This window comes from Anabas testudineus, chromosome 13, assembly GCF_900324465.2.
Source record: "Anabas testudineus chromosome 13, fAnaTes1.2, whole genome shotgun sequence".
In the NCBI taxonomy this organism is placed as follows: Eukaryota; Metazoa; Chordata; class Actinopteri; order Anabantiformes; family Anabantidae; genus Anabas; species Anabas testudineus.
The window spans coordinates 10,646,858-10,673,383 of record NC_046622.1 but is presented as its reverse complement, the minus strand read 5'-3'; the positions used below and the strand labels follow the sequence as shown (position 1 = coordinate 10,673,383).

At 41.0% G+C, this 26,526-nt stretch overlaps 1 protein-coding gene across 3 annotated transcripts in view; it reads left to right on the top strand.

The window, feature by feature from the left end:
* The first annotated feature begins 1,684 nt into the window (after positions 1–1,684).
* rap1gap2a (RAP1 GTPase activating protein 2a) overlaps positions 1,685–26,526 on the top strand; it is a 53,953-nt gene continuing 29,111 nt past the window's right edge. The window contains exons 1-2 of one of the 3 annotated variants that reach the window (XM_026367726.1): positions 1,685–2,052; positions 4,772–4,807. In XM_026367726.1, coding sequence (XP_026223511.1) covers positions 2,012–2,052; positions 4,772–4,807 — 77 coding nt within the window. In that variant the 5' untranslated portion in view covers positions 1,685–2,011. Of the gene's footprint in view, positions 2,053–4,771; positions 4,808–24,383; positions 25,064–26,526 lie in introns of those variants that run through there. The other 2 variants (XM_026367745.1, XM_026367717.1) reach the window with 2 other exon arrangements.

Here is a 26,526-nt window from a genome sequence, read left to right as displayed (position 1 = left end):
AGGGTGTAAAAATAACACATTGCTAAAAACACAATCTTATGCAAAGGCCTTTTCGGAGAGGCGCTGAGTGCTTCTGCGAGCTCTCTTTGGTGTTCTCCGAGGCCAAGCTTTGTGACACTGTTGTAGCAGATTCAAGATTGGATTACTAACCATGAAAAGAGGACACATGCCCCAAGCTCCCCAAAAATACCAGGTCCACTGCTTGTCACTGCAAGCTAATCTTACTAATTTGCACCACTGACATTTTCAACTAACGCAGGTCCTGCAGGGTGAGTTTGTTCTTGTTTCAGTGTGTGTTATTTGCTTCACATTGTGCTAACATGATAACACATACTTTAATATGAGATCCAAATTCAGCTTTAACAAGAAATAACTACTTATGTATATTTAGGTTTTGATAGTGTGACAATGGTTCACATGGGGTGTGAATGTTAAAGTGCAACTAACAATATAGGTACTAGTAATTTGACCTGTTCCTTAACTCTGTAGTCAGAGGCTAAAAATAGTTTGTAATGTCTCCTCGATTGCAACAACATCACGACTGGTCAACCAGCATGAGGGCTGTTAGTCCTGTCTGCCAGTTGAACTTTACACCTATGCACTCTGGGACACTGGGATTCAAAACATGAGGTATCATCAAATCACTAGACACCACCAGAAATAGTATTATTCCCACAGTAGGTCTTATCTAAGCAATGTACAATAGTGCTATATTGTTCCTGAGTCAGCAAAAGCTAATTTAATAGACTACTCGTTGTTCTCTGTGTCTCTGGGAATTTGTTGAAGTTGCATTGTTTAGTGTTTTGTTTAGACTGTACTATCCGGGATAAAGTTTTTCCCCCAACAACTTAATTTGTTGAGGGCTCTGAATTACATGTAATATAATAACGAGAATCTGAATGAAAATAGGTTGTGAAACTCTCAGATATTTAAAGCATTGAAGCATCTCATGTGGTGTCTCATGGGATTTTTCTTTTTTTTTTTTTGCATTTTTTAAACTAACTTCTTTTTTTAAAAAAGCTTTTGAGTTATTTCAGTACATCAGCTGTGTGAACGTTAACCGAGAGTGTAACAAGTCAACTCTAGAGTGAGGAGGAAGGGCGTCAGGAAGGACACTCCCTTTGTTCGCAGCATTAGAGGTTTCTATGTATACACTGCAGTTGGACTGCATGGCTGTTCAGCTATTTTTTTTTTTTTATAGCATAATGCTGCATTCTTGGTACAAAATTAATCCAGTTTCACGCTGCTGTTGAGCATCTGCATTTTGTATGTGTATTTATAGATCTTATTACTCTTTAGTTACACAATCCACAGAAAAATAAAAATAACTGATTCAGAACATTTGAAAAATGATCTATTTACCAGAGTAAAAGTTGAAATCACCCACTCTGTCGTGTACGGTGGGTGTATCGTCACTCATGAGGTATTGTTATTATGGTTCATTATATATTCCTGCATGTTATGAGGGTGAGAAGAAATTAGCAGACTCACTCGAGGGCACTCAGTTCAGGAAGTGACTGTGTCGTCTGGCCACAGATGTTGCAGCTTATTTTGATTATAGATACAATTTGAGACTACATATGAGTTTGTGGGAAACAAACACATTGTGTCAGATGGTAGATTGTGGTCCCTCCCCACCTTGTTCCTCCTCCCACCAGGCATGTGTATACTTTAGTGTACCTGCATGTGTCAGTGTGTCAGAGTGAGTGTGTTTAACAACCTGTGAAAGCCGAAGAGCAAGCAGTGTTTCAGGAAAGTACTTGACTGGTCAAGTGGCAAAGTGGAGAAGGACAGAGGCAGCTGGGAAAGAAGAAGCCAGTGAGATAAACGAGGAAAAAAACCAAGAGGGCAAACAGAGACGAGACCAGACAGAGAGTGAGAGGAAGGTGAAGAGACTGGGTCAGAAAAGTGCAACAGTACATAGTAAAGAGAGCGAGAGAGACTGACAGCAGAGCATACATTTCCCAGAGGAGTCAGCAAGAGAGACTGCTGAGAAGTCCAGTTTGACAAAATGCCGAGGAGGAGAAGCGTGTCATTTGGCGGATTTGGATGGTATGTTGCATTTTTCATGTAGGTGTGTGTGTGTGTGTGTGTGTGTGTGTGTGTGTGTGTGTGTGTGTGTGTGACAATTGGCAAGATGTATGGGTATCCTGTGATTGTGCACATTATCATTTGCGAGTTTGAATAATGCACATTGTGCTGATGAAATGTGTGTTTACTGGTGTCAGGGGTGTGTGAAGTGCAGAAATAAAAAGGAAGGATGGGTGGAGGGCCAGACTGCTCCTGTATGTCACACCTCTCACACTCCGTCCTCTGTTTCTCAGTGGTGTGTGTGAGTGTGCAGTTTCACTCTGTGCTGTCACCATGCGGGGAATGATTACAGTCAACAGGCTGCTTTGTGTACGCCTGCTGGCTGTTGTTGCTGCTGTTCCTGTGGACGCAGCTCTTTGCAGTTATGTTTTCGTGCTTTGTTGGCCGAGAAGATTCCCCGCGATGCAGCATTGAAGAAGCTGCCAGGGAACCCATTTAGTGCAGAATGCATCGACACACCCGGGTGAAAGGTTTTTTTAGTGCTCGCTCTCCTGTTATTCTGACACTGCAGCACTGCTTCACAGCACTTGACCTTCCCAGCTGGGCTGACACACCGTGCAGACAGCAGACAGGTTCAAATAACCTGACACTGAGGAACAGAGATGAGGAACAGCACTTTTCATGTCACACACTTAGTTAGTTATTATTGTGTATAACAAGAATTTTACCCATTACAGCAAGTCAGTTATTGAAAACAGTTATTTTATGTGTTACTTATAAGATTTCTGATATTAAACAGTTGCATTGTAGGAAATGTAGGATTAAGACTTTGTGAAGCTTTTCTTATATTACTCAGTTCATAGGGTCCAAATGCCAGGACACAACATCTTCCCCTCTTGTCTCCCAGATTTATAGATGTGCAATGTTAAATTGTTTTGTTTTTAATATTGTAGAATGCTCCTTTTGAGAGAAGTGGTGCAGCAGTGCACCAAGACAGTTTCCAAAACAAATAACTTATTTTAAGAATGTCACGAATTCCTGAAACGAGAGAAGCTGCATGTGAAACACGTGGAGTTATCTAAATGGCAGAAGTGTTGCTTATTTGAGATACCTGGAAGGCTAAATATGAGATGAAAAAATCTCAATTTTCCTGCTTTGTAAAAGTTCTCCCGGCACGTTTTCACATATGAAGCTGAATGCGGGGCTGGACCAGTGGATTACTATTAGCAATTTCTTTTTAGCCTTTAACCATTTACATTTTATGTGCTGCTAAGATTAGACAGACCAGACAAGCCAAAACAATATGAAGGAACAAGCTCGTCCCTGAAACGAGAAGTTGTATTATTTTCCCTCAGAATATTTGAATTATGTGCCTGTCTTTTCTCTTTGTGTAATGCGAATATGTTTATGTTTGAATGAATGATAACAAGCTGATATATGGTCATGCATCATACTGTATACACTGTCATAGTCCCTTCATTTCTGATCTCTGGGTAACACAATACAGTAAAGTATAAGACATCTGATGATTCAGACATAAGGTGGGTGGAATATCTTCACAATGCTCAGGGATACAGCCGGTGGCAGCACAAACTACAGCTCCATTATGACAGAATGTCACATTTGTCATGTTGTGCCTTCAGATACTATAGAGGAAGTAAGTTGTCACTGTATGCTGCAAATTAGCATGAACCTACTGGGATCCGTGGTGTTATTTTCCTGTTTTCTTTTGAATGACACATATTTAAAATGCATCATGCAAACTTTTGCCCTCACGAGCTGTAGTACATACTATGGCCCAATTATCCTGATATTTGAATATCTGGCTTGGACACTGACCTCTAACATTAAAGAAACTCTCTTCTCATGGGTTGGTATTGTTTTCCTCTGCTTTCTTTCCTTGATGATGACGCACTGTTGCTGATATCACTCAAAAAAAAAACCCTGGAAAACATTCAAATTAGATTTAAAACATCTAGGTTGGTTGCTGGTGCATTACAAATAATGTTCATATACTGTATGTGTGCATCTGTTGCCAAGGAGTGTACTTAGATGAAATAGATCAGGCACGATTATGCATGGTTCAGCCTTCAAATTAATGGGATTAAAGAATTGATATCTTGACATCTTCCTTAGAGATTCATGTGAGAATGCTGTAAAACACAAACACAAACCACTAAACACACATACACACACACACACACAGTTGCAAATGAGGTGAAACCTCTCAACATATTTGTATATGTAGTTTTCCACAAACGCTTCATATACAGTCAGAGTTCTATTCTTAGCCGTAAACAAGTACATGTTATTTTCCATGTTTTTAGTATGAACAGTAAGTAATGGACCACAAATAAAACCTGTATAAATACTGAGGCCTCTCATTACTGGTCGGAGCACCTTGACCTTCATGACCCAGTTAGCTTAGTGGCACCAAGAACAAAAAAATAGAAATGCAGTGTTTCATTTTTATGTGCAATTCTGTTAAGAGTTATCTCTGTAATTACACTTTGCAGTTCATGCAATGAACATGCATTGTTAATGCCACTGCACCCATGGGACCCATCATACCATGCATATATGATTGACTTTGGTGATTGATATGAATTCTGGTGTTCAAGTCCCTATCATCATAAAATGAGAGCACTACAGCAAAGAATTTAATTGCTGCTTCTGAGCAATTTATATCAGAGACGTGATCACTAATATTCCTGTCTCTCTCTCTCTCATTCCTCTCCAGGATTGACAAATCCACTTTGTCTGCACTGAAAGCTCGGTAAGTCCTCTTTTAATCTTAGTCTGGGGCATCTCTCTGCTTCTGAATTTGAGAGTTGATGTTCCAACTGTTAGTCTGACACGACTGTAATATGTAAAAACATTCTTGTAGGGAGATCCTTGGCAACCGCTGATATGTAACAGCTCACAAATGAAGACTGAGACACAACTTATAAGCAACTTTATACATGAAACCTAATTACACCTATTTGCCATCACAGTGATTGAGTCTGCACACAAGTCACAGGCTCATATTGTACTCAGGAGCAAAGCAAAAATGACCTAAATGAATTTTCTGCAGTTTTGGCGCTGTCTTCACTGCTGCTCTCGCACTTTGTTTACTCCACGTCTGGGTAGTTGCATGAAGAATGTGAGAAAAAGTTTGAGGTTTGTATTTAAAAAGTGTGACTGTATTGTGAAGACAAGTGTTCATGTGGCTGACTTCATAACTGCAAAGTAGCAGGTTGTAATTTTCATACTATACAGTCGTGCAGTTTATCCACAAGTCTTTGACTGATAAAGTCTGACACTGCTGACTGCTGGAAACAACAGCTCTTATACACACAACTATTTGTTTGTTCCTTTGTATTTATAGCTGTAAAAGAAGAGGTAAAGGTAATGATGTTGATACATGAAGAGGGCAAAACCTTGATTTGAAGTCATATTGCGTGAAAATCATTTTTGATGTAACAGCTGTTGTTTCAAATTAATTCTGGGTAGGAGCAGGGAGCGAATATAAATATAATTAATTTAACTGTGGACCTGCTCATGTGCTGGTTGTTTTGTCTTTGTGAGGATTTTGTGTGTGAGCAGCTTCTGTTTGTTGAAACAAACCAGTGAGAAGCCCCGCAAATGGAGGTTGCCCTAGCAATGAGAGGTGAAGGACTTGTGTGTGTGTGTGTGTGTCTCAGTTTATAGTAACTACATCTGTATCCACACCTCCAGCTTTGCTCTATTGTAGCACATACACACACAAACACACTCCTGATTTATTTAATTTTCTCTTTTCTCGTTTGTAAAAGTTTCCAAAAATTAGAGTTTGTATCTTGAAAGTGAAAGACGTTTAAAATTAGTTTAAATAAGAACGTAAGGATTCAAATTAAAGACCAAATCACACAAGTTTGCGTAGGTGAAAGTCTTTGGTCAAAGTCAAACTCTTGAACACGGGATTAAAATGCTGGACCGAGGCTGTTAAGCCAACAACAGTAAAATACTAAACAAGGCAGATTTGTAGTCAGCTGCGTTTCAGACATAAAGCTTTAAAACGCTGAACAGAATCAGTTATCTGTGGTGTTCTCACACACACACACACACACACACACACACACACACACACACACACACACACACACATACACCTTCAGTGTCTCCTTTGGTGCCTGACCAGGTGTCATTAGACTGTCTGCTCTGGAGTGGCTCTGAATATGAATGAGTGCGTCGTGACTCTTGCTTGAGCTGCTGCTCTGTCCGGATGCTGAATAGCACCGATTTGTGTGTGAGCGTGCGCGTGTGCGTGTGTGTGATCCAGGTGTTAGATGTAAGAAACAGCGCAGCGACAAGAACCCTAGAGTTAAGAATACATTAGGTGTTAACTTATTATGGCTCTCAGTGGGAATCAAATGCGATAGATAAGGTTGGTTGGTTGGAGGAGTGAGTTTATCATCATCAAATGTGGAGACAATTGATGATGCCATCATCTCTCTTTAATCCATTTAGAACCTCTCCACGCTCTAAATAAAAATGATACCATTTTCCGCCTCAGTAAATGCAAACAGGGGCCAATAAAGGCTGAAAAAGCCTGAACTAGTAGAAATGCTAAGAGGGGAGGAAGGAGAAATAGGGTTTTTAGGAAGGAATGGTGTGTTGACAAAAATATTTTTTAAATGCTCCTTCCCACTATACTAATAATGTAATGTTGGAATGAAGGGGAATTGGAGTAGCATCTGCCCCATATTTGCTGGATGAATGCTGCAGGACCTACAAAACACAAACTGTAGCTCAATTTCTGAATTACCTCAGTTGTTATTCTGCTAAACTCATGCAGAATTGTACATGGTGGATGATAAAGCAGATAAGAAAAGCTACAAAGGAAGCGCAGAGCAAAAAGAGAAAGGTGAAAAAGAGAAGTGGAAGGCCAAGGGAATGAAAATATCAGATGCATGGCTCACTTCAAAGTTTGCGGCTCCAGGGCAGCAGATGTGACGCTTTTTGTTCTCTTTCCCCTTTTCCGCCCTGTCTGCCCTCAATTCACAGTGTGCTTTTTATTTCCCCCGTGCTTCCCTCCTTTTCTTCCTCTTTCTTCTTTTTTCTCCCCCGTCATTAATCCCCAGTGCTCCTCTGCATCCCCCTTGCTCGTGGTTACTACAAAGAGATCTCTCCGCCTTCACCATACACCCAATACCTCATTAATAGCTGCATAATCAAACCTGTGTCCGTGTTGCCTAAGTGAGCGTGAGCAAACACATGCAGCTGTTTTGTCTTGAAGTGGCGGTGAGGGTGAATGAATATTATAAATGGACAAACAGGCGCAACAGAGCAGAGAGAGGACAGAACACACTAGGAGAAGGGGAGAGAGGTTGCAGCTTATCAGCTTGCAGACTGTGTGACAATGCCCCGAAAACTGTGGTGAGTAACTGCTGCTTGTCTTGTTTGATTTTTTTTACACTGTCTGCTAACTTGTCATCACATAATTACAATAAGGTTTTTATCATCTTTGTCTTCCTGTTCCAACTTTTTTTTTAAATCTTTTTATTTATCAGTTTCTACTTTGTTTAATCAAACCCACAGTTTAAGTGCAGATGTGCATCATGTGCAACTTTAAATAATGCAAAATATTTACCAAAACGCTCTAAGATGTCGGGATCAAAGTGATTTAACTGTATGTCTAATTAATGCAGCATTTTATTGATTGTCCAAATGCAGTTTTAAATGCAGCTAATGGGAATATAAAAGACAATAAGCAGTGTGGATTTAGTATTTAGGAACTGTCAAACATAATACAGTTTAACAAAGATGAGAATAGAGTCGAGCAGGATGAGAAAAGGTGCACGGGAGCAGGAGGTAATAAAACACAGTGTTGGTGTTTGTTGCATCTGTTAATTCAGGATATTTGATGACTCCATGTAATAAAGGTCAGATCAGATTATTGCTTTTGTTTTGTGTGAGGAGGATATGTGGGAGGATTGTTGACCGATAATTAGCCTGCTCCTCTGTGGACAAGCTGTCACATCTCACTGCTGCCACTGTCCAGCTTCCAGTATTTCTAGTTTGACTATGTTTTCACTACCCCCATGTCTTTATGTGTTGTGTCCACATTGTAACTACCAGAACCAATTACTTGAGGATTGTGTCCTTCAGGAGCAACCACAGATTGTTTTACCTGCTGGATTTTCAATCTGACCATCTGTCTCCCTCCCTCTTCCTCACCACTATTCTTGACTTGCATATGTGTGGGCAGGAGGGACCCTACAACCAGCTGCTGCCAATTAGATGCCGATTCTTGTCATACATTATTTCCATTCTCCTCAGCTCCACCTCCGTTGTCTTCTCTTTTCTTCAGTTCAAACAGAGCAGCTGCTTACATCTGACCGTCTTGTCCTTTCAAGAATCAGTCTGCAGCCAGCCCACATTTAGCTGGTCGGTGTTCATTTGTCGCTTAATGTAGCATTTAATTTATCAACTGACTGCTGTACGTTTATGATAAATTTTTAGGTGTCCACACAGTTTCATTTTACTGTTCCTATTTGCACAAATAAGAGAATGGTTAACTCAGGTTTTGGAGAAAGTTCAGTAGATTTACTGAACATATGAAAAAATGCTTCTAAAAAAAAGTAGAAAACCATGATAAGACAAGGTGCTTTCTTCTTAAAAAAAAAAAAAAAGATATAAACTTCCCTGCCCCTTCTCTGGCTTTTGGGGCCAGGTGCAAATGTTATCTTCTGCCAGCATCATGGAAAAGAGCAAATGGGCTGCTGCTATTTCTGGAGCCTGGCATTTACTCTATCTCCTGGTACACCTTCTATATTGCAGGAAACTATGGTGAGTTGTGACCACCAGACAAACACAAGACTTAATGTCTGCTGGTATCATATTTACTTTAGACGATGGCTTATTAAATCTCAAGGCTTTGCTGTGTGGCACAGTGAGAAGAAGCAATGATTACTCAAAGGGAGGCTGTATGTAGCTGGAATGAGCTGTCAGTTTTATTGTGTTTTGCTTATTGGAAGCAGTTGTTGATGTAGTGCAGACAGTTACGATCTGTTGCCTAACGTGATGTAAACCTGCAGGCAGTAACAGAGAGACAATAGAGTAGCACTAATCAAGAACTGAAATTTAGTCAGGTTTGATCCAATACACATAAACAACTGCCCAAAGTGAATATGACACTGACTGGGGTTCATATGGGAACCAGAGGTCAGTCTAACCACAAACACATACACCTACACAGACTGTATATGGTGGGACTCTCTCCCCAGTAGCGCACTTTCAGTTCTCTTTTAAAAGCAATACCACAGGCCTTGCATGTATGTGTGTGTGTGTGTATTTTTTATATATTTTTTTCTACCTCTGGGTGGATATACGATTGTGTGTGAGAAAAAGGTAGAGAAACTGAAACCACAAGTTTGCGGTGACACTTGTAGAAGTATAATATGGGAAGTGGCAGAACTCCACCTATCCTCAGAGCTCAGAAGAGGATGTTGCGTTTCCTCTCCCGTCATAACTCCAATGAAGTTGAGATACATATAATAATTTTTATTATAATTTCTGTATACATTAAATTTAATATTTCTCTGCCATATATTTTTAATAATATGATGGTTAACATTAGTATTACAGCTGACTACTGTGAAATATTAATGACACAAGTGCTCTTTAATCTTTTTTTTTCTGGTTTAAATATAGTTGCAAGCTTAGTCCCTAGTTATGAATTTAAATACATTTAATTTTAATTGTTTTCCATCACAAAATATAAATTACTCCACGGGTGCAGAAGGACAATTAATATATTTCACCTATTTCTGATGTGACCACAAGAGGGAGCTGACAGCACATCTTTGTCTCAATGTGCCTCTCAGAGGAAAATGATGTTGAAGTGATGAAAAACATTCAGTAGAGGGAGCCATATCTCAACTTTCATGCTTACTAGATTGGTGTCAAGCCCTGACCCACCTGTTAACATGTCTACCTGTTGATACTGGGAACAGCACTGCATTATAGGGAAGACAAAAGCAATGTAGAAAAAAATCTCAACTGTTCTGCACAGACTGCATCCTTCAGCTAAATCTCGTCTGCCAGCACTTTAAACCCAGAAGGCTTGGAGGTGCAAGACAAATGCACCACATCTCTTTTAGCCATACTGTATGTAGCAGCCTATGGAGAGACTGTTGCCATGGCAGCGAGAACTGATGATCACCTAAGGGATGGTCCACTATGGTTCATTACCATGGTGATAGACCCTGGTTGTCTCGCCTCGCAGGCACACGTCGTTGTCACTGCATCAAAACATGACCAGTGGTAAGATAATCTGACTGGTGATGCTAGTGGTTGCCTATAGTGACCGCAGTTGGGTTCCTACCGTAAATCTACAGATTGTGAAACAAGTACAGATAAGAGCAAGTACAGATAAGAGACATGGGTGAGATCATAACATGACTTGTAAGTGACACCAACACTCGTTCTGTGTAATGATGTCTGCCTGGAGGAAAGTTTGGTTTAATTTAAACACTTGTATGATTTCGCTGACAGCTTCATAAGAGATTGATCAGGTCTGTGTTTCCTCTAGTGGCAGCAGTGTCTGCTGCGAACAAGGTTAAATCTGATTTAAGGTAAAATATAATGAATGCTGTGGCTTTGATGAGAGGTTGTTCTTTTGTACATCAATTTAAAAACGAGTTTTAAACAGGCTGCTGTAGGGAAAAGCTTTACAAAGTGACTTTTGTCAGAACATGCTGTTGTTCTTAGTTTACTCCCTGCTTATCATAATGTTCCCTTTACAATTTGTTTGGTTAAATGAGCACCCCATCATCAGATAAGAGATAAGATAACACTATACTGATGCCCCAGGGAGGAAATTTGAGTTTTACAGTAGCTGAGCAAAATGGCAATAACACTAAAAATCACACCAGGGGCAGTAAAACAGAGGCAGCAATTACTTTTTGTAATCCATGTTTCTCTACTGTACAAACACGAATTTGCACTGTACAAGTGAACATGTGGAGATGTCAATATCATCTCACAGCTTACTGCTTTTCACTACACAGAAAAAAGAAGTTAACGAGCGATACACTTACATTCCCATGTTAAAATGTAACTTTTATATCCACTTGTAGACATCGCCTTTCAAATCATCAATTACTTATTTTCAGATCCAGGACATTAGCATTCACATCACCAGCTGCTTTGTTCCACACAATCTCCTCAGTGTAATATCAAGTTTCAACTTTATTTATTTATGTAGCGCCATCATAACAGAATTATCTCAAGGCACTTCACAAAATAAGAAGTGAACTTTATAAACTCCTAGGTAGAACCCAGCAATCTCCCTTGAGCAAACAGTGGAGAGGAAAAACTATCTTTAGAGGAAGAAACTTCCAGCAGAACCAGGCTCAGGGTGGGCGGCCATCTGCCTTGAACGGTTGGGTTTAGTGGAAAGAGGAGAGAGAAAAGAGGATAAATCAACAAATAGGGCACGATCAGGGAGAATGGCAATCAAGCTCTTAGCAGTTAAATGCTTGGATGTTTTACATACATGGAGTCAGAGTTGCATTCAGTGTACAAAGATATGTATTGTTTCATATTGTCTTTCATCTCTGGATGAGATGGCACCGAGTTTCACAAAATGAATGACTATTTCTTCATAGCAATATGTAAGCAATGTTTTTGTTTTTACATGCTCTTTAATTTTGGCCTCCTGACAGAACTTTACATAACATCTTGTCTTCTGGTCAATGCCCACAACTCTGATAAAGAAACGTCATATCTGCTTTTCTCTCCCTCCATGTCTCTGAAATATGTATTGCCAGCTGCCTATTTGCTTTTGACAAATATTTACTTCTTGCCTTCTACTTGATGCTACACACACACACACACACACACACACAGTCAAACACACTGAGCAGCTGATAAGCACACCATCTGGCCAGAGTGCTAGCTGTTAAGGGCTCATAAAACAGGCCCTCACCTATTTAGAGGCAGAGGGCTCCCTGAGCGGCAGGCTGTGGAGAACGAGTAAACAGCACACACACACACACACGCGCACACACACACACACACACACACACACACACACACACACCTGCACCCACATGTACGGCCATATCCACGGGGGACGTAGGAGGTGAGACAGATAGAAGGGGGAGAGGATCAGAGGATGTACCTGTTCTTGTTCTGACAGTTTCTTCGTCTCTGCTGCCTTCACGGGCTGAAGATAAAGATATACAGAGATTTAAAGCTGCACGCTGATCCTCAGTTACATAGATGTCAGTCTGCAGTATGTCAGCGCTGGGCTGGCTGTTCAGAAGGTTCAGTATACATCACAGTAAATAGGCTGAAAGTAAAACACTTCACCTACTGGTGGGTTATCTGTTCACACAATGTCTCCACTGCTCCATGTGTATTTTTTTTAATACTTCATCAAAACAACGTGGGTGAATCTTACAATTAAACTAAAGAACAAAGCACTTTTTTCATCTCCGTGTTCAGAGTTGAGCAACTTTTCTGACATTTCTGATCTAAAATAGCTGAGAGAGCGATGGCTGATTAGATGTTGGGGAAATTATTTGTTTTAGATAATAAAGCTGACATTTAAAGTGCAGCTTATCTTTTTTTTTATTATTGGCAGCTGTAATATACCACAGCTAGTTAAAGAATGATAAATATAATCCTACTGGAGAAAGTAATAACATCATCTAGTGACTTTACTTGTTTTTGTTGCTTGACACACGGTTGAGCTCGTGTCTGTGTGTGTGTTTATGTACTTGTCAATCTCTTGTGTCTCTGGGAGTCAATGCCAAAACTAACTAGGCCTTGCAGTGTTGCTGTTGGAAACCGAGAAAGAGGATGTTGTAAGTTACGGCTTGTGATTGCTGCTGTTGCTGTGTTGTACACAAACACTTGACATAAGCTAGCGGCAAATTACAGCCCATCTCTTTAGCATCTGAAAGAAAGGACAGCGGGAAATAAGAGAATGAGCAAAAGGATGTAGAGAGGCTTTGTGTGGTGTGGAGGAGAAGGAGAATGATCAAGGGAGAGAGCAAGGAGACAATAATAGATCAGGCGAGGTGTTGGAGGGGGGTGGGGGGTTGATCTTTTGCAGAGATTTGACAAACAAAAATGAGCGGAGAAACTCAGACCTTAGAATAGAATATGACAGACTAGAAATGTTCTTAGCAGAAAAAGAATAGATGGAGTGTGAGGAATAGAAAACGGGGACAGGTGAGGGGAAAGACTACAGGTTGTGAAAGAGTGTCATTTGTTTTCCTCGGCTCTCTGCGGATGAAAGTGTGTTCATGAGTGGGACACAGAGAGAGATTGTGAGACGCAGGGCATGTGTGCGCTCTTTGAGACCCTGTGAGGTCATCCTCAAACATCTACATAAAAGCTTTGAGAGATGGTGGAGCACGTGGCCACTGGTGTTCTTCTCCACCCTCTGATTCAGAAGCCATTTTAAAGCCATCAAACTGTGAATTGTCTTTCTCATCCTCTGCCGCTTTCTCAATCTCACTACTGAATTCACTTTTCTTATTGGCTCCTCCTTACTCTTATTCCCAGTCACGAGTGGACTCCAGAGTGAATCTATACTTAAAGGTGCATTTTCCTCCCATTCAGCTGTTTTACAGTATACTATACACACACACATCTACACGTTCCCTTTCAGTGCATCCATTTCTGATGTGTGTACATCAGAGCAACAAGGCTCTGCTATGCTTCAGAAGAATGGGTTTTAGGATAAAGACCAACTGAACCAGTGTTTTTAGCAAAATAACTCAACAGGTGACTAATTTAACTAGTATTAGAATAACTTTAATAGCATTAAACTACATGTACTACAATTTCTTACTCTCAACGTGTGTATTGAAATGTGTGTATGCATGTGTGTCTGGGGGGTCAACCAGCTGTCAGCTGACATCCTAGCCAACCAAAGCAAACTGAGAAAGCAGGAAATTGATTTACCTCTCTGATGTTACGCATGACATCGTGGCCCCGGAGGAAAACGAGAGAAAACAAAGGGATAAAGGAGCCGGAGAAACACTGGCTCACATAAAGTAAAATAAACCCTTCTCAGAATGTGAGTAATGAAAAGTGAGAGTTTCTGAGTGATGCTGCGTCCACTACACATTTTCAGGAGCAGTAAAGCTTCATTTGCTTCTGTTTTCATCCTAAAAGCCTGTCAGAAATTCATTTGAAGTGATTAAAAGCAGCAAACGGCAAACCTGCGCACGAGCATTTGCAAGGCCGTTCGTTTGTGTGTCGGAAAGACGGAGGGAGAAGCCAATTTGGCAACACATCTCAAGCAGAGACAAACAATCAACTTGCAAGCAGACTATGTGAAAATACTGTAATTGTCTGAGGACATTTCTGCTGCGGTGAAATGGCAGCAGCGAGCGGGGGCCCAGTCAAGGCCAGTGTGCTCGATGATTAACAAAAGACTGTCTGTGATTTGACACTGTAATCAGCACTCACAAAAGGAATGCATATATCTGCTATTCATCACGTCTCATTTCTCCGCTCCCACCCCTCCCTGTGATCTCCCACTTTCTCGCTCCCACTCGCTCCACTGGTCCGTCCCTGTTGTCATACACGTCTCTCATTTCCTCAGTCAATCTATGATCCCGCTAATTTCCCTCATCTTGCTTCAGTCGTTGTAGATCCTCTCCGTCTCCGTCTTCATCCCGGCTCTCTTGCAGTTAATATGATTCTCATGTCTTTTGATTTCTTCTCCTTCTTTTTAATTACCTGTTCTAAGGATGGAAGGAGCAATCGTGCATTTGGTTTAGTCTAATGTCATCTGTAACCTTTAATCTATAACTGGTGTCTGTTGCTGATAGTTTCTGATAATGTTTAAAGGACATCCTCTTAGCCCTGGTTTAGACGCCTGACCTTTGCATGGTGTACTCTATATCACCCCTAATTCGTACTGGTGTGGCCTCCAACCCCTGTGATCCTGAACAGTATAAGTGGGTTAGAGAATGAACGGGTAGGTTGACGGATGAAAACACATCTTCTCCCTCCTCCGCAACCTCCCTCCATTTTCTCAGTCTCCGATTTTTATATGAGTGGACAGGTGCACGCTGGTGTCTCACTACACAGCTGTTCCTGATTCACTTATGTCAAATCAGTGACTTTTCAAGAAGAGATGGGTGACTGCATGATGAGGTTTTAGAGATCACTTTTTTTGTCATTTTATGCTGTTTGTGCTTATTTGATTTAAAAACCATTTCATCCAAGAGCCAACATTGTCAGATGACAGAGACAGATGATTAATTAGTGTAAGATGCTTCCAACAATAGTGCAATAGGTCAAGTAGCTATTTTGGGTGCAGGGTGTAATAGTTTTAACAATTTTCAATTCCACAGATATTTGCTGAAAGCTTTGCAATAACTCTGTGATCACTTCACATAATTTGACTGACAATGCAACAGACAGCAGTAGATAACGTTGTCATCATACTAGCAATTCAAATGCCATGCCCACTTTAAACCAGTGAGAAATGCACAAACAAAAACAGAAAAGCAGAACACTGTCATGTGAAGCTGCACTGTCCATGCTGGACAGTAGCTGCAATTGACTCAGAGCTCATTGAAGAAGTAGTATTAATGCAGTGTACATTGGTGTCCTAACACATGTAGCAAACATTTATCTATTACATTATTGTATCATGCATTGATTTTCTTCCTTTTGTGAATGCTGCAGTCACACACAGTATTTCTTGCAACTATATCACACCAGTAGCCCCGCTGATGGGTCATCCATCAGACACTACTTAAGATGCTCTGGGGGCAAGAGAGTGGTCCGTAGCAGCTATGTGACCTGCCATCCTGTATGTATGTGTATGTGTGTGCACACGTGTTTTGGTGGGTGTGGCACGAAGCACTTAAAAACACCTTGTTCTTGGCTGTCCTTGTGTTCTGCTCTCAGTCTCTCAGGACTGCTCATTTCGTCCTACTGGCACTTTTTCACACATGACACTTACATTGTCCCAGTGACAAGTTTATCATTATCTTCTGTTCTCTTCTCTTTAGTTTATTGCTCTTATTTCCCCACAGCTGTAGTCCAGGACAAGTAAACTGCAGTTTGTGTGTGTATGTTGTGTGTTATGATTGGATATACAGACATATTACACTCCTCAGAAGCTGCAGCACTGGAAGACTGCATTGACTCATCTTTCATAATATTTGTAGCTTAAATATCACTCAAGTCTTAATGTTTTCTGGAGGCTTAAATGTTCAGTGGGAGATGCAATTACTGCCAAGTTGCTGCCAAATAACAAAGAAAATAAAAAAACAAATGAAGTCCTACAATATTAATAAGTCACAACACTCAAACATTTAAGCTCAAATTAAAATAACACAACAATTTCACATACTGCAGTCGATTTTCCGCTGTAACATGCCAGCTGTGATCAATCTTCAAGCATCTGTTGATAAAAGCTTTTATAGTTATTGCTTTAAACACAAACATAATTGACAAATGCTACTTTTGTTCAGTACAGATAAAAAAAAGACAACATAGAAAAGAAACGACCAACATGAAAGAAAGCAACAAAAACCAATAGTCCCTTTTTAGAGTTCAGTTCAAACCAGTAACTGATATTAATAATATACAGGCAAAACATGGAAAAAGTAATGTGTAGTAGCTGGTGGTTGCTGCTTTTTATCCCTTTGGTCCAGTATCGCTTATAAAGTCTAGAAGCTTTGTTGGATTACACTGTGATTTATTACGTCTCCAGTCATGTGTTCTGTGAGAGCGGGGACTGGAGGAGGTGGGCTTCTTGCCTAATGGGCCCAAAAATGCAGAAGTGTGAGGTAATTTTTTTGCTGCAAATTTGAAAGAAAGAGGATCTCATAGAAGTGTATGAGCATTATGTCTAAATCTAGTATCTAGCTCTCCTAATACATCCACGATAGGCAGTCTCTCCTCGTCACACTCATGGTGTTTTACCTGAAAGAAGTTATGTAAAAAATGACAGAAAATCTTAGATACAGGTTGAAATCCTTCTAAAACCATTAGAAGCTTTGATTAGCATTTGTATGAAGCATGCATGGGCCTTAACTGGCATGACTCTATCAGTATGTAACAATAAGAACTGTCATTTCACTACAGCTTAAAGAGCCAGTTTGTTACAGACTCAATCATAAAACACAGATTCAGGATCGGCATGAAACAGCTGAGTTTTAATGAGCTCACATTCTATCTGTCATCTAATCTCACTTTTTAATGTGAGGCCTGTGTCTGTGTTGACCGTCACACACCACACATTTTCTCCCTCTCTTCCTCCTCCATCTGTCGCCTCTTGACAAACACATGGTGTCTAGTTTGGCCGACTCAGCAAGGCCTCCGGCACTGTGGGCTGTATGTATAGTCACACACACACATAAGCACACACACCCCTTGTTTCATGCATCATCGTGTGTGTAAGATAAGGTGACTCGGTGAGGGTTTTACAAAATGAATGAGGGAGATCGTAGGACAGAGTTTAGTGCAAAGGCAGAGTAAGCAAAGAAAGAGAACATGTAAAACTGCAACTCTTACTGATGATATATGAGAGCGTGCAGTGGGGAACGTTCGCTTGAGTCTGTTCGCCCTGTGTGTCCTGAAAATGTGCCAGATTATTAGCCTTGTCCGGAGAGACATGGAGAGAAGAGACACCGAGAGCAGACGAGGAGGCTGATGAGAAGAGCAAACTGGCACGAATACTGTTAATTATGGGCAGAGAGAAACAGCGATAGACAGGCTCAGAGACAGATCAACAGACAGATGACTGAGTGGTTTTGTACACTTAATTATTTGGGTTCAGCATGCATGCAAGTTGACGCTGAAGCCTGTCACTAGCCCATGATGAATGCCATGTTTCAGCGCAGTCTACTGCCTGTCACAGAGAGGTAGCCTGAGATTTCAGTTGTTCATTACATGTGCTGTGCAAAATAACGTATTTCATTTCAAGCAGTCCAACTTTCGGCCTGTGCAATGAACTGCGTGCTGCTTCATGTGCTTGGTGTTAATCTCTAATCTAAAACTAACATGATCTGCTGAAAACACACGTACACACACTACAGTTGATTTGTGACACACTAATTGTAGTAGTGGTGCTAATGTGTGATTATGTGGCATGTTGATGTGTTCACTGTGTCCTCAGGAAGTCGCATGTTCTCTGCTTTGGTTAGTTGGTCCCAGTGTGACATATTTTCATCCAGAAAATCCAACATTATGAATACATCTGTCTTGATCTTCATTTCTGAGGACCCAGGAGTGACGGGGAGGGAGGGAATAAAGGGGAAGCTGAACTTGTACATATTCTAAACAGTGTTGACTTTTTTTTTTGTCTTGTGTCATATGTTTTACTTGTGTTGTAGCATCCATGTGGCTGGTTTTTCCTTTTTCCCACCCACCCACAACTTTATTTGTTAACTCCAATATCACAGAAGTAGCTTTTTTTATGAAAGCAAAGAAAACACTTTGAAATCCTTTATGGAAAAAAAAAAAGCTGAATAAACCTAATGAGAGGAAATTTGAGGCGCCCCCTCCCCGCCCCTCCTCCCTGAAAGTCGGAGGCAGCTATGAGCTATAGCTGAGGGAAAAAGGCAAAGTCAGGCATCTGGGCCCTTAATAACAAAACAGCCGTAAGCGAAATATTATTCTGGATGATTTTTAAGACCTTTCACACACTCAGACATTTTTTTATCAAAAGCCAATAAACATGATCATCAGTGACTTTTCCTTCAAGAACCTTGAAATTCAAACAGACCCACAGACCCTAGGCATTGAAATTACTCTGCAGCAGCAGAATAGAACTGACTTGTATTCACTTACTGTACCTGTGATTGCACAAACAGCTTTCAGTGCTGCCAACAGCAGCAACGAGACTGCCTTTTTCAGTGGTTTGTCACCTATTGCTGCCAAATCTTGCTATGTAAACTCTTCACCGCCAAGCTGAACCCATTGCTTCCCATGTCATTTAACAAGATATACAGTGCTATCTGTGAGTACGTGTGTGTGTCTCTCACTTTCCTGAGAGTGGCAGACAGCATGGTACAGTACACTTCTCTTAAAGTGATAATCCGCCACCTTCTGTGGTTTGTTTTCTGCTTTGTTGCTGATATGTTTCAACAGTGATTTGTGAAGCTTTTACATATAGAAACAGCTGTCAAGTAGGTCTGAGAAAATCCTCTACCACACTATTGCTGAGTCATTTTATGTTGCCTGCAGGGGAAATGAGTAAGCATGGGATGCTACTGTGTAGCTGACCTGGTGGACAGACAAAAGAGAAAAGCATGAATACTATGTGTCTCACTTTCTTTGCTTTTATAATTTATTTTTATTTACTGTGCCCAGATATTAGAAACATAGGAAACAAATGAGATGTTTGGGAAAGATGTACATAAATACACATATTTGTGTTCTAGCTTATGGGGGATTTTCAATATAGGACAGTGTACCGTATGATAGATCAAATCAAAGTTAACAACAGTATCCAGGTTCATAATAATGAAGGGACATGCAATGTTGGGACTCACTAATGGATGTTTATCACACACACAGGAATAGGTTATCATCAGGCTTTAGCCACACATACTTGTTACAATCAATTTATCTCTTCATTTGCTCTTTACATTAAATACTATCTACAGTGTATGTAATGATATGGCATTCCACGCTGTTGGTCTATGGCTAATTTTAGCTCGGTGAGCAGCTACAACACTACTGACCTGACTTCACACACACTCTACAGTGAGAAATAAAACTGCATTAGGTGTGTGTGGAAGAGAAACAGGGACATTATATTATTATAAATGACCGCACTGAATGTTTTACGGATTTATGTCTGCTATAAACGTTTCTATATCAAATCTGCTTCCATATTTGTGATTATTCTTTTGTATATATCTACATAATTAAACACGGTGTATGCATTGTGTATGTGCGCCACTCTTGAAATTCCACACGATTACATCACACAAACGACAAATGAAACATACCTATCACCAATTACCAATGCAGTGATGTCACTGTTTAGCAGTCCAACATACATGTACTGTAGGCTGTTTGTGAGTAGACAGCAGATGGCCAATTCAAACTGCAGTTCCTCCAGTTTGATTGCACTCACAAGGCACTGCTGAAAAAAAAAACAACTAGGAGAAACACTGCATAAATGTGTCACCATGTTGATAGTGTATAGAAGAAAATGGGCTTGGATCCAAAAACTGAATTGCAGTAAGGCTCAGTGTGTGCCGTACAGGGGGGAGAGAGTACACAGAAAGGAGAGATAAAGAGGAGGTGTGATACAAAGTGAGACTAAATGTTAGATAGGCGTGGATGGGAGGATTAGGTGCAGGTAATCAGTCACAGATAACGGTGGTTATTTAAATGGGACATGATCAGTTGTAATGTACTCAGCTGAGATAATAAATAATACATTTAAAATTACGTTCTTCCAAAAATCACTGACTGTGCAGATTAGAGAGGAATTGATTCTGTGTTATCTGTTACTCTCCTGCCATCAAAGATGTGAAATATTAGATCACAGGTCTGAAGTCTCATGTACATGCTTGGTTCTAGCGATTTAGAACATGGCTTCACAATTTCTTTATGTTTTTACAGTTTCTCCTACAGAACAGTAGCTTTTGAAATTGCATGTGTGCAGTCTGTTGTAGTTTTCTTAGTGAACCCCTTGACAATAAGTAAGAGGGAGTGGGGGCGGGGGGAGCAGAGGTTAATGGAAAATTACAACAATAAGAGAGGAGAAGATAGAAAAGAAGCACATAAACAAGAACAACAGGAACGGAGGTGACTGTTACAAAGGAGAGAGGACAAGACGTTTAAAATAGCTAAAAAATGTGAGAGCCAACGTTAAAATGATATTATTATTATATTAATAATATTTTTAACAAAATAAACAGAAATATAAAATTGTCTCACAAGTCTAGCCGGAGCCTACAAATCTTTGTGGCATTTAGACTTGACATCAGTGACATACTTGTACTTTTTTTTAAAAGAAACCATTCTCATATCAAAATGAAGCAGCCACAACACAGCAACAGAGTCAATTACATTAATGCCTGGTTTCACAAAAGCACATTAAAACCAATTAAGGTAGGTAAAATAACCTTTGACTTTTGTGTGCAGCCGCGCTTCAAAAGGAATGAAATTGTAAATGCGGCACCACGTCAAACCACACTGTGTTTGAAACGCCAACATTGGTGTTTTTTCTACAGCACATTTTAACCACATCAAACAAATGTAATCCCAACATGTGAAGTTCTCGTTCCCAGAGCATGAACTATACATCTATCCGTAACCTGATGAGAGATAGTGAGTAATAGCATTTGTTTTCATTAACTTTCAGGCCCCGCTATTGGTTTTTAGGATTTCAGTTCATCTCTTTTTCGACACATCAAATCAATGCATGGTGGGGCTAAATATGTGGAGGTGCACATCTGCAGCAACCCCCCGCATCTGCAAACATTCAAAAAGGCATTTCACAGACGAGTATCCAGATGATTTGTCTTTGCATTTTTACACCAATATACTCTGGGACACAGTAGATTGAAAAAAAAGATTGAATTGAAGAGGAGAGTGGGTAGAGGGAGGGTGTGTGTGTCTGTTAGGAGGTGGAGTGGTTACTCAGCAGCAGTGAAGGTCATTTTCTCCATCAGGCTTTCAGTTGGGTCAAACATTTTGTGTGCAGTTCTGTGTGTGTGTACGTGTGCATATGCAAAGACATGGTCTTGTGCATGGAGGCTGAGCCTAAAATACACTTCTACTGTATACTTGTTTACTATAAGGTGCATATCAGGGCTGAGCTTGTAAGTTGTGTGTGTTGTGTCCTGTAATAGAATGAGCTGCAAGGGGAGGTGACGTTGCTAGACTGGCATCTGTTTGTTTGGGAGACACTTGAGAAGCTGCGAAGTGACAGGAAAGGCTGCTTGGCCCCATCGAGGTTCACACAAGTGCGTGTGTGCGGTCAAGTAAGACGGAGAGAGAGAGTTTGCAACTGTACATAGAAACATTTGCATGTGAACCCAAGTAATGTTTAACCATAACTGAGTTTCAGTTAATGTGTAAAACCAGAATGTCTCAGCTGGGCTGAGACTGATTTAATGTTGTTGCAATAAAGGAAGAAACTTGAATAAGTTCTACTTTTCAGCCACAAGCAACCAACCACATTACACAATTATCTGACTCAGTATGTCAGAAATTAGACTACTTTAAATTCCTTGCAGGAAACATGTAACCTTGCTAAAAGCAGGTGATCAAAAAGGAGCAGTTCTTGTCAAATAAGAAAAGTAAATGTCTGCACGCACACCAAGTTTAATTTACGCCATATCTGCTCTGGATGTTTATTTAAGCTGGTGCTGGTACACCTCGAACAATGTCACACATGTGAGGGCTTGTGGGCGTTTGTGTGTGTGTGTGTGTGTGTGTGTGTGTGTGTGTGTGTGAGAGAGAGAGAGAGAAAGAAGAAAAGGGGGTTAAAAAAGAGTGAGTGCCTCACACACACCACCAGCAATGACGCACAATAGGACCCAAGTGAATCTGTGTGTGTGTGTGTGTGTGTGTGTGTGTGTGTGTTTATGTGTGTACAGCACACATATGTGTTTTTAACAGTCTCTCTCATTTGAGGGTTCATTTGAGGCGTCAGCTTGTTTGTTTGCTTCCACACAAGTGTTGGGAAAAGCCTCAGGTGGTTTAGAGTGAAGAAGCCACGGTGGCAGATTGTGTCAATCAAAAATCACAAGCTGTGGTTTTTGAAATCAAATTCCAGAAAGGGCAGGAACCAAAGATCTACTGAGACTTGTCTTCCGTGGGTGGCGAGGGGATACAGCCTCCGAGGGTCCTTCGGGCAGATCCTCTGACAGCTGCTTGGTTGCTATGGTGCTGGAGCAATGCTGAGGAAAAGCAATGCATGAGGAGAAACAGGACATTTGGTGTAACTGTTGTTTGTTTAGGCCGTTTTCCCAGCTTAATCAATTCCCTAACTGCTGCTGGACAATTACTATAGCATCTCATCCACTCAGAAGTCTTTGTCTCTCATCTTGAAGGATGCATTCATGTAATTATCCTCCGCACAAGGAGACTGAGACGCTCCATTGCAGCTACTGAACAACATTCACCTGTTTCTTGTTTACTGTCGCTACTGTGCCGCAGATGAGCTGTACTGGATGTGATGAAATGAAACATTTAAAGGCCTTTTGTTTGCTTACAAACTTTGTTTTTTTTTTTTTTTTTTTGCTCAAATGGATGTCTCTGTCTAACTTTCAGCAAGAAAATGAATGTTTATTTCCTAAGATGTTAAATTGTTTCTTTGCTAAAAAGCAACCAGGCCAGTAGCATCATGAACAGATGAAAGAACAAAGAAAACTGCATTTACATGAGTAAATGATTACCAGCTTGGCACACGGAGGAAAAATGGCTGTGGATGTAGAAACAAGAAGGGAAATAATGCTAATTAAAGTTGCTAGAATTCATTCAATTAGTCATTCATTCATGTGTTCAGACACTCATTCAACCAGTCGGTCCATCAGTTCATTAGCCAAACAGGAAGAAGGGCAGGTGGCCAAAAATGGAAACATAACACCTAAGATCAATATATTCTGGGAAGACAACGGCTTTAGCTCTGTTTACTGAACCCTGTGAGGAAACCAAAAAGAAAACTGGCTCTGTCTGGACCTGAGGAGAAGCTCTAGCATAATTGTTAGAAGAACAAGAAACGTGCAGACAGTTTATTAAAACAGAGATAAATTAAAAAAATATATGTGTGTATTTGTATATATGTCTATGTATATACACACACACACATATATGGCAGAATGTGATAACAGGAAGCAAGGATGTCCTTTCGTGCGTGTCTGTGCACAAAAATGGGCGTGAAATGTGTTAAAAAATATTTTTTTCACAGTGTTTCATTTAATCTCCTTTCATTTTGTGAAATTACATTTCAATTCTGATGTCCTTGGCAACAGCACAGCAGGCTGATAAACCTGTTACACTTTCACATAGAGGGGCAGAGTGTGTGTGTGTGTGTGTGTGTGTGTGTGTGTGTGTGTGTGTGTGTGTGTGAGAGAGAGAGAGAGAAAGAGAGGGGGATGGGGTGGGTGGCTGTGGGTGTGCATGTGCCTAGAAATGAAATCATAAAATCAAGCTTAGATAGAACAAGGTCAGTGAGTCTAATATAAAATTATTAACAATGTTAAAACAAGGGCAGAGAGGGATACAGAGAGGTATACAGTAGAGGAAGAGGAGGAGGAGGAGGAGTTCTTGCACAAACTCCAGCCTATCAGACGGAGTTGGGCAGGGCTCAGAAGACATGAGGGAGGGAGCAGAGCAGCAGCTGACACAGAGGGAGAGGAAGCAGAGCATGTAAGTGAAGGAGGCAGAGGTGGGAAGGTAGAGGTAGGTAGACAGAGAGATGCAGTGCCACAGAGCGTGTGTCGGCGCAACTCTCCATCCTCTCGTCGGGGATCATTACGGGTTATGGAGCTGCAATGCACAGATTTACTGCAGGAGCAGGGAATGCAGATAAAAGCTGTTCACCTTGAACTGGAGTTCATCAGTACCACTCTGGACCTTTGGGATTACAATGCTCATTGATCGCACAAGCAAGAAGAGCAGAGATTTAATCAGCTCCGCAACCTGCCAAAGCAAAAGTGGATCAATAATTTCTAACTTTTTGATTAGAGTTATATCAGGACATCTGTCAGAGAGGCTCTAAACCACCAATCCAGGACCAGGATCAAACAGGATCTTTACTTGCCAGCTGTCTCCAAACCTTAGACAGGTCTAAGACTGTGGTCAAACTGGAGCCCCGCAAAGCCACGGCCAAGCAGGTCCTGCAGCCCAGGGACCCTGGAGCCAGCCTGACCTTGGACCGACTGTCACCTGAACCCCTCCTGGCACCAGCAAACACATCCAGCATGTCTCAGACTGGGGGACGGTTCCATAACAAAAAGGCCGGCATTCGTGCTGCTGTCATCCTGATTGGACTCCTGCACAGATCTCGCAAAGCCAAGGAGAAGGAGAGGGAGAAAGAGGAGAGTGAAGGGTGGGTGAAGTTTGTACAGTTTGTAGCATCATGTTGTCTGATGCAAGCGCTCTGCATAGGCAGATAATGGGACACGCACACAGTCTGCAGTGTTAAACTTCGCTAGCTTGTAGTGTCTTTTTTTATTCCATAGACACAGAGCACTTTGAGCTCTCTACAGTTAAGTGAGTTTGCATCTACAGTTTTATTATGGGTACTTTTTATTAGAGAGCGCTTGTCTGCCTGAGTGTGTCTTGTTGACCACATTTTCGTGTGTGTGTGTGTGTGTGTGTGTATCTGGGTCAGTGGAAATGACAGATGAGATAGGGAGAAAAAGGTGGAGGTGAATGTAGGGCTCCTCCGGGTGATTTTAAGGAGCAAACAAGAGGGAGTGAGTGAACGGAGGACAGAAGCAAAGCTGGCGTTTTAGAAAGTGAGGAACACGGTGAAAAGCAAGCAAGAATGTGAAGTAGGAAAGTATGAAAGCAGAAGGATGCGGCACAAAGGTCGTCCTCTCATTTATTTTTTTCAATGGGCACTTGTTGATGCTTGTAAAGATGATGTAACTGTTATTCAGGTCTTCTTATTTCTCAAACTGCCTTAGATAAGTACAGGCTATAAGCAAAAAGACTTCTGGGAAAATCCCACCTGGTTACAAACAGTGTATGAAACTGGCAGGGTTGAGACTACCAACAGAGACTACCCCCCCCCTCCACTACGCCACCCACTAGATAGACCTGTTTTGGCCGAGCTAACATTAGCAGCATGTACAATTAAAGTGGAATCTGAGTATAAGGTGGCAGACTCAAGCTCAGCCTATTTGATGCTATTGTAGTGAAGGGTGTATACAGTGTCATCAGGGTCGGGTGTGTGTGTACTCGTTTGGCTCTACGTTTGTGAGTGTGGTGAATGTCCTCTCAAAGATAGCTGCGAAACACAAACATGTGCGACTGAACATCTGATGTGCAGCACTGAATGCACGTTGGCAGCCTGTTCCAATAACCTGGACAAAAATAGGCTGTATCAAAATAGACTGTAACTCACTTTTCAGATGCTGATAAGTTTATCTGGTCTGTGTGTGTGTGTGTGTCTGTGTGTGTGTGTGTGTGTGTGTGTTTATACCTAGAGTTCACTTTCAGATAGTGTGGAAATGACTCCGAGAGGTGAGGCTGGATTAGCACCTGTACTAATCGGGCAAATGCGCCAGACCTCATGGGGCCCATTAAAGCTATAGTTTCATTGTGTGACAGTTGGTTTGAGGTCATTTCATTAATTGTTTTCAGTTTATAATAATTTTGTTATCCCCAGAAAATGTGTGTCTTTAATTAAATTATCATAAATTACCTGCAGCCAGTTGGTTTTTCAGTTTTTCTGTGGCTTTCGGGAAAATATATCAACAGCAACAAGTACAAACAGCATTTGATTGAAGGGAGGTCAGCGGGGGCCACAACAATTAATTTCTGCCGCAGGGCCCTCAAGTGGAT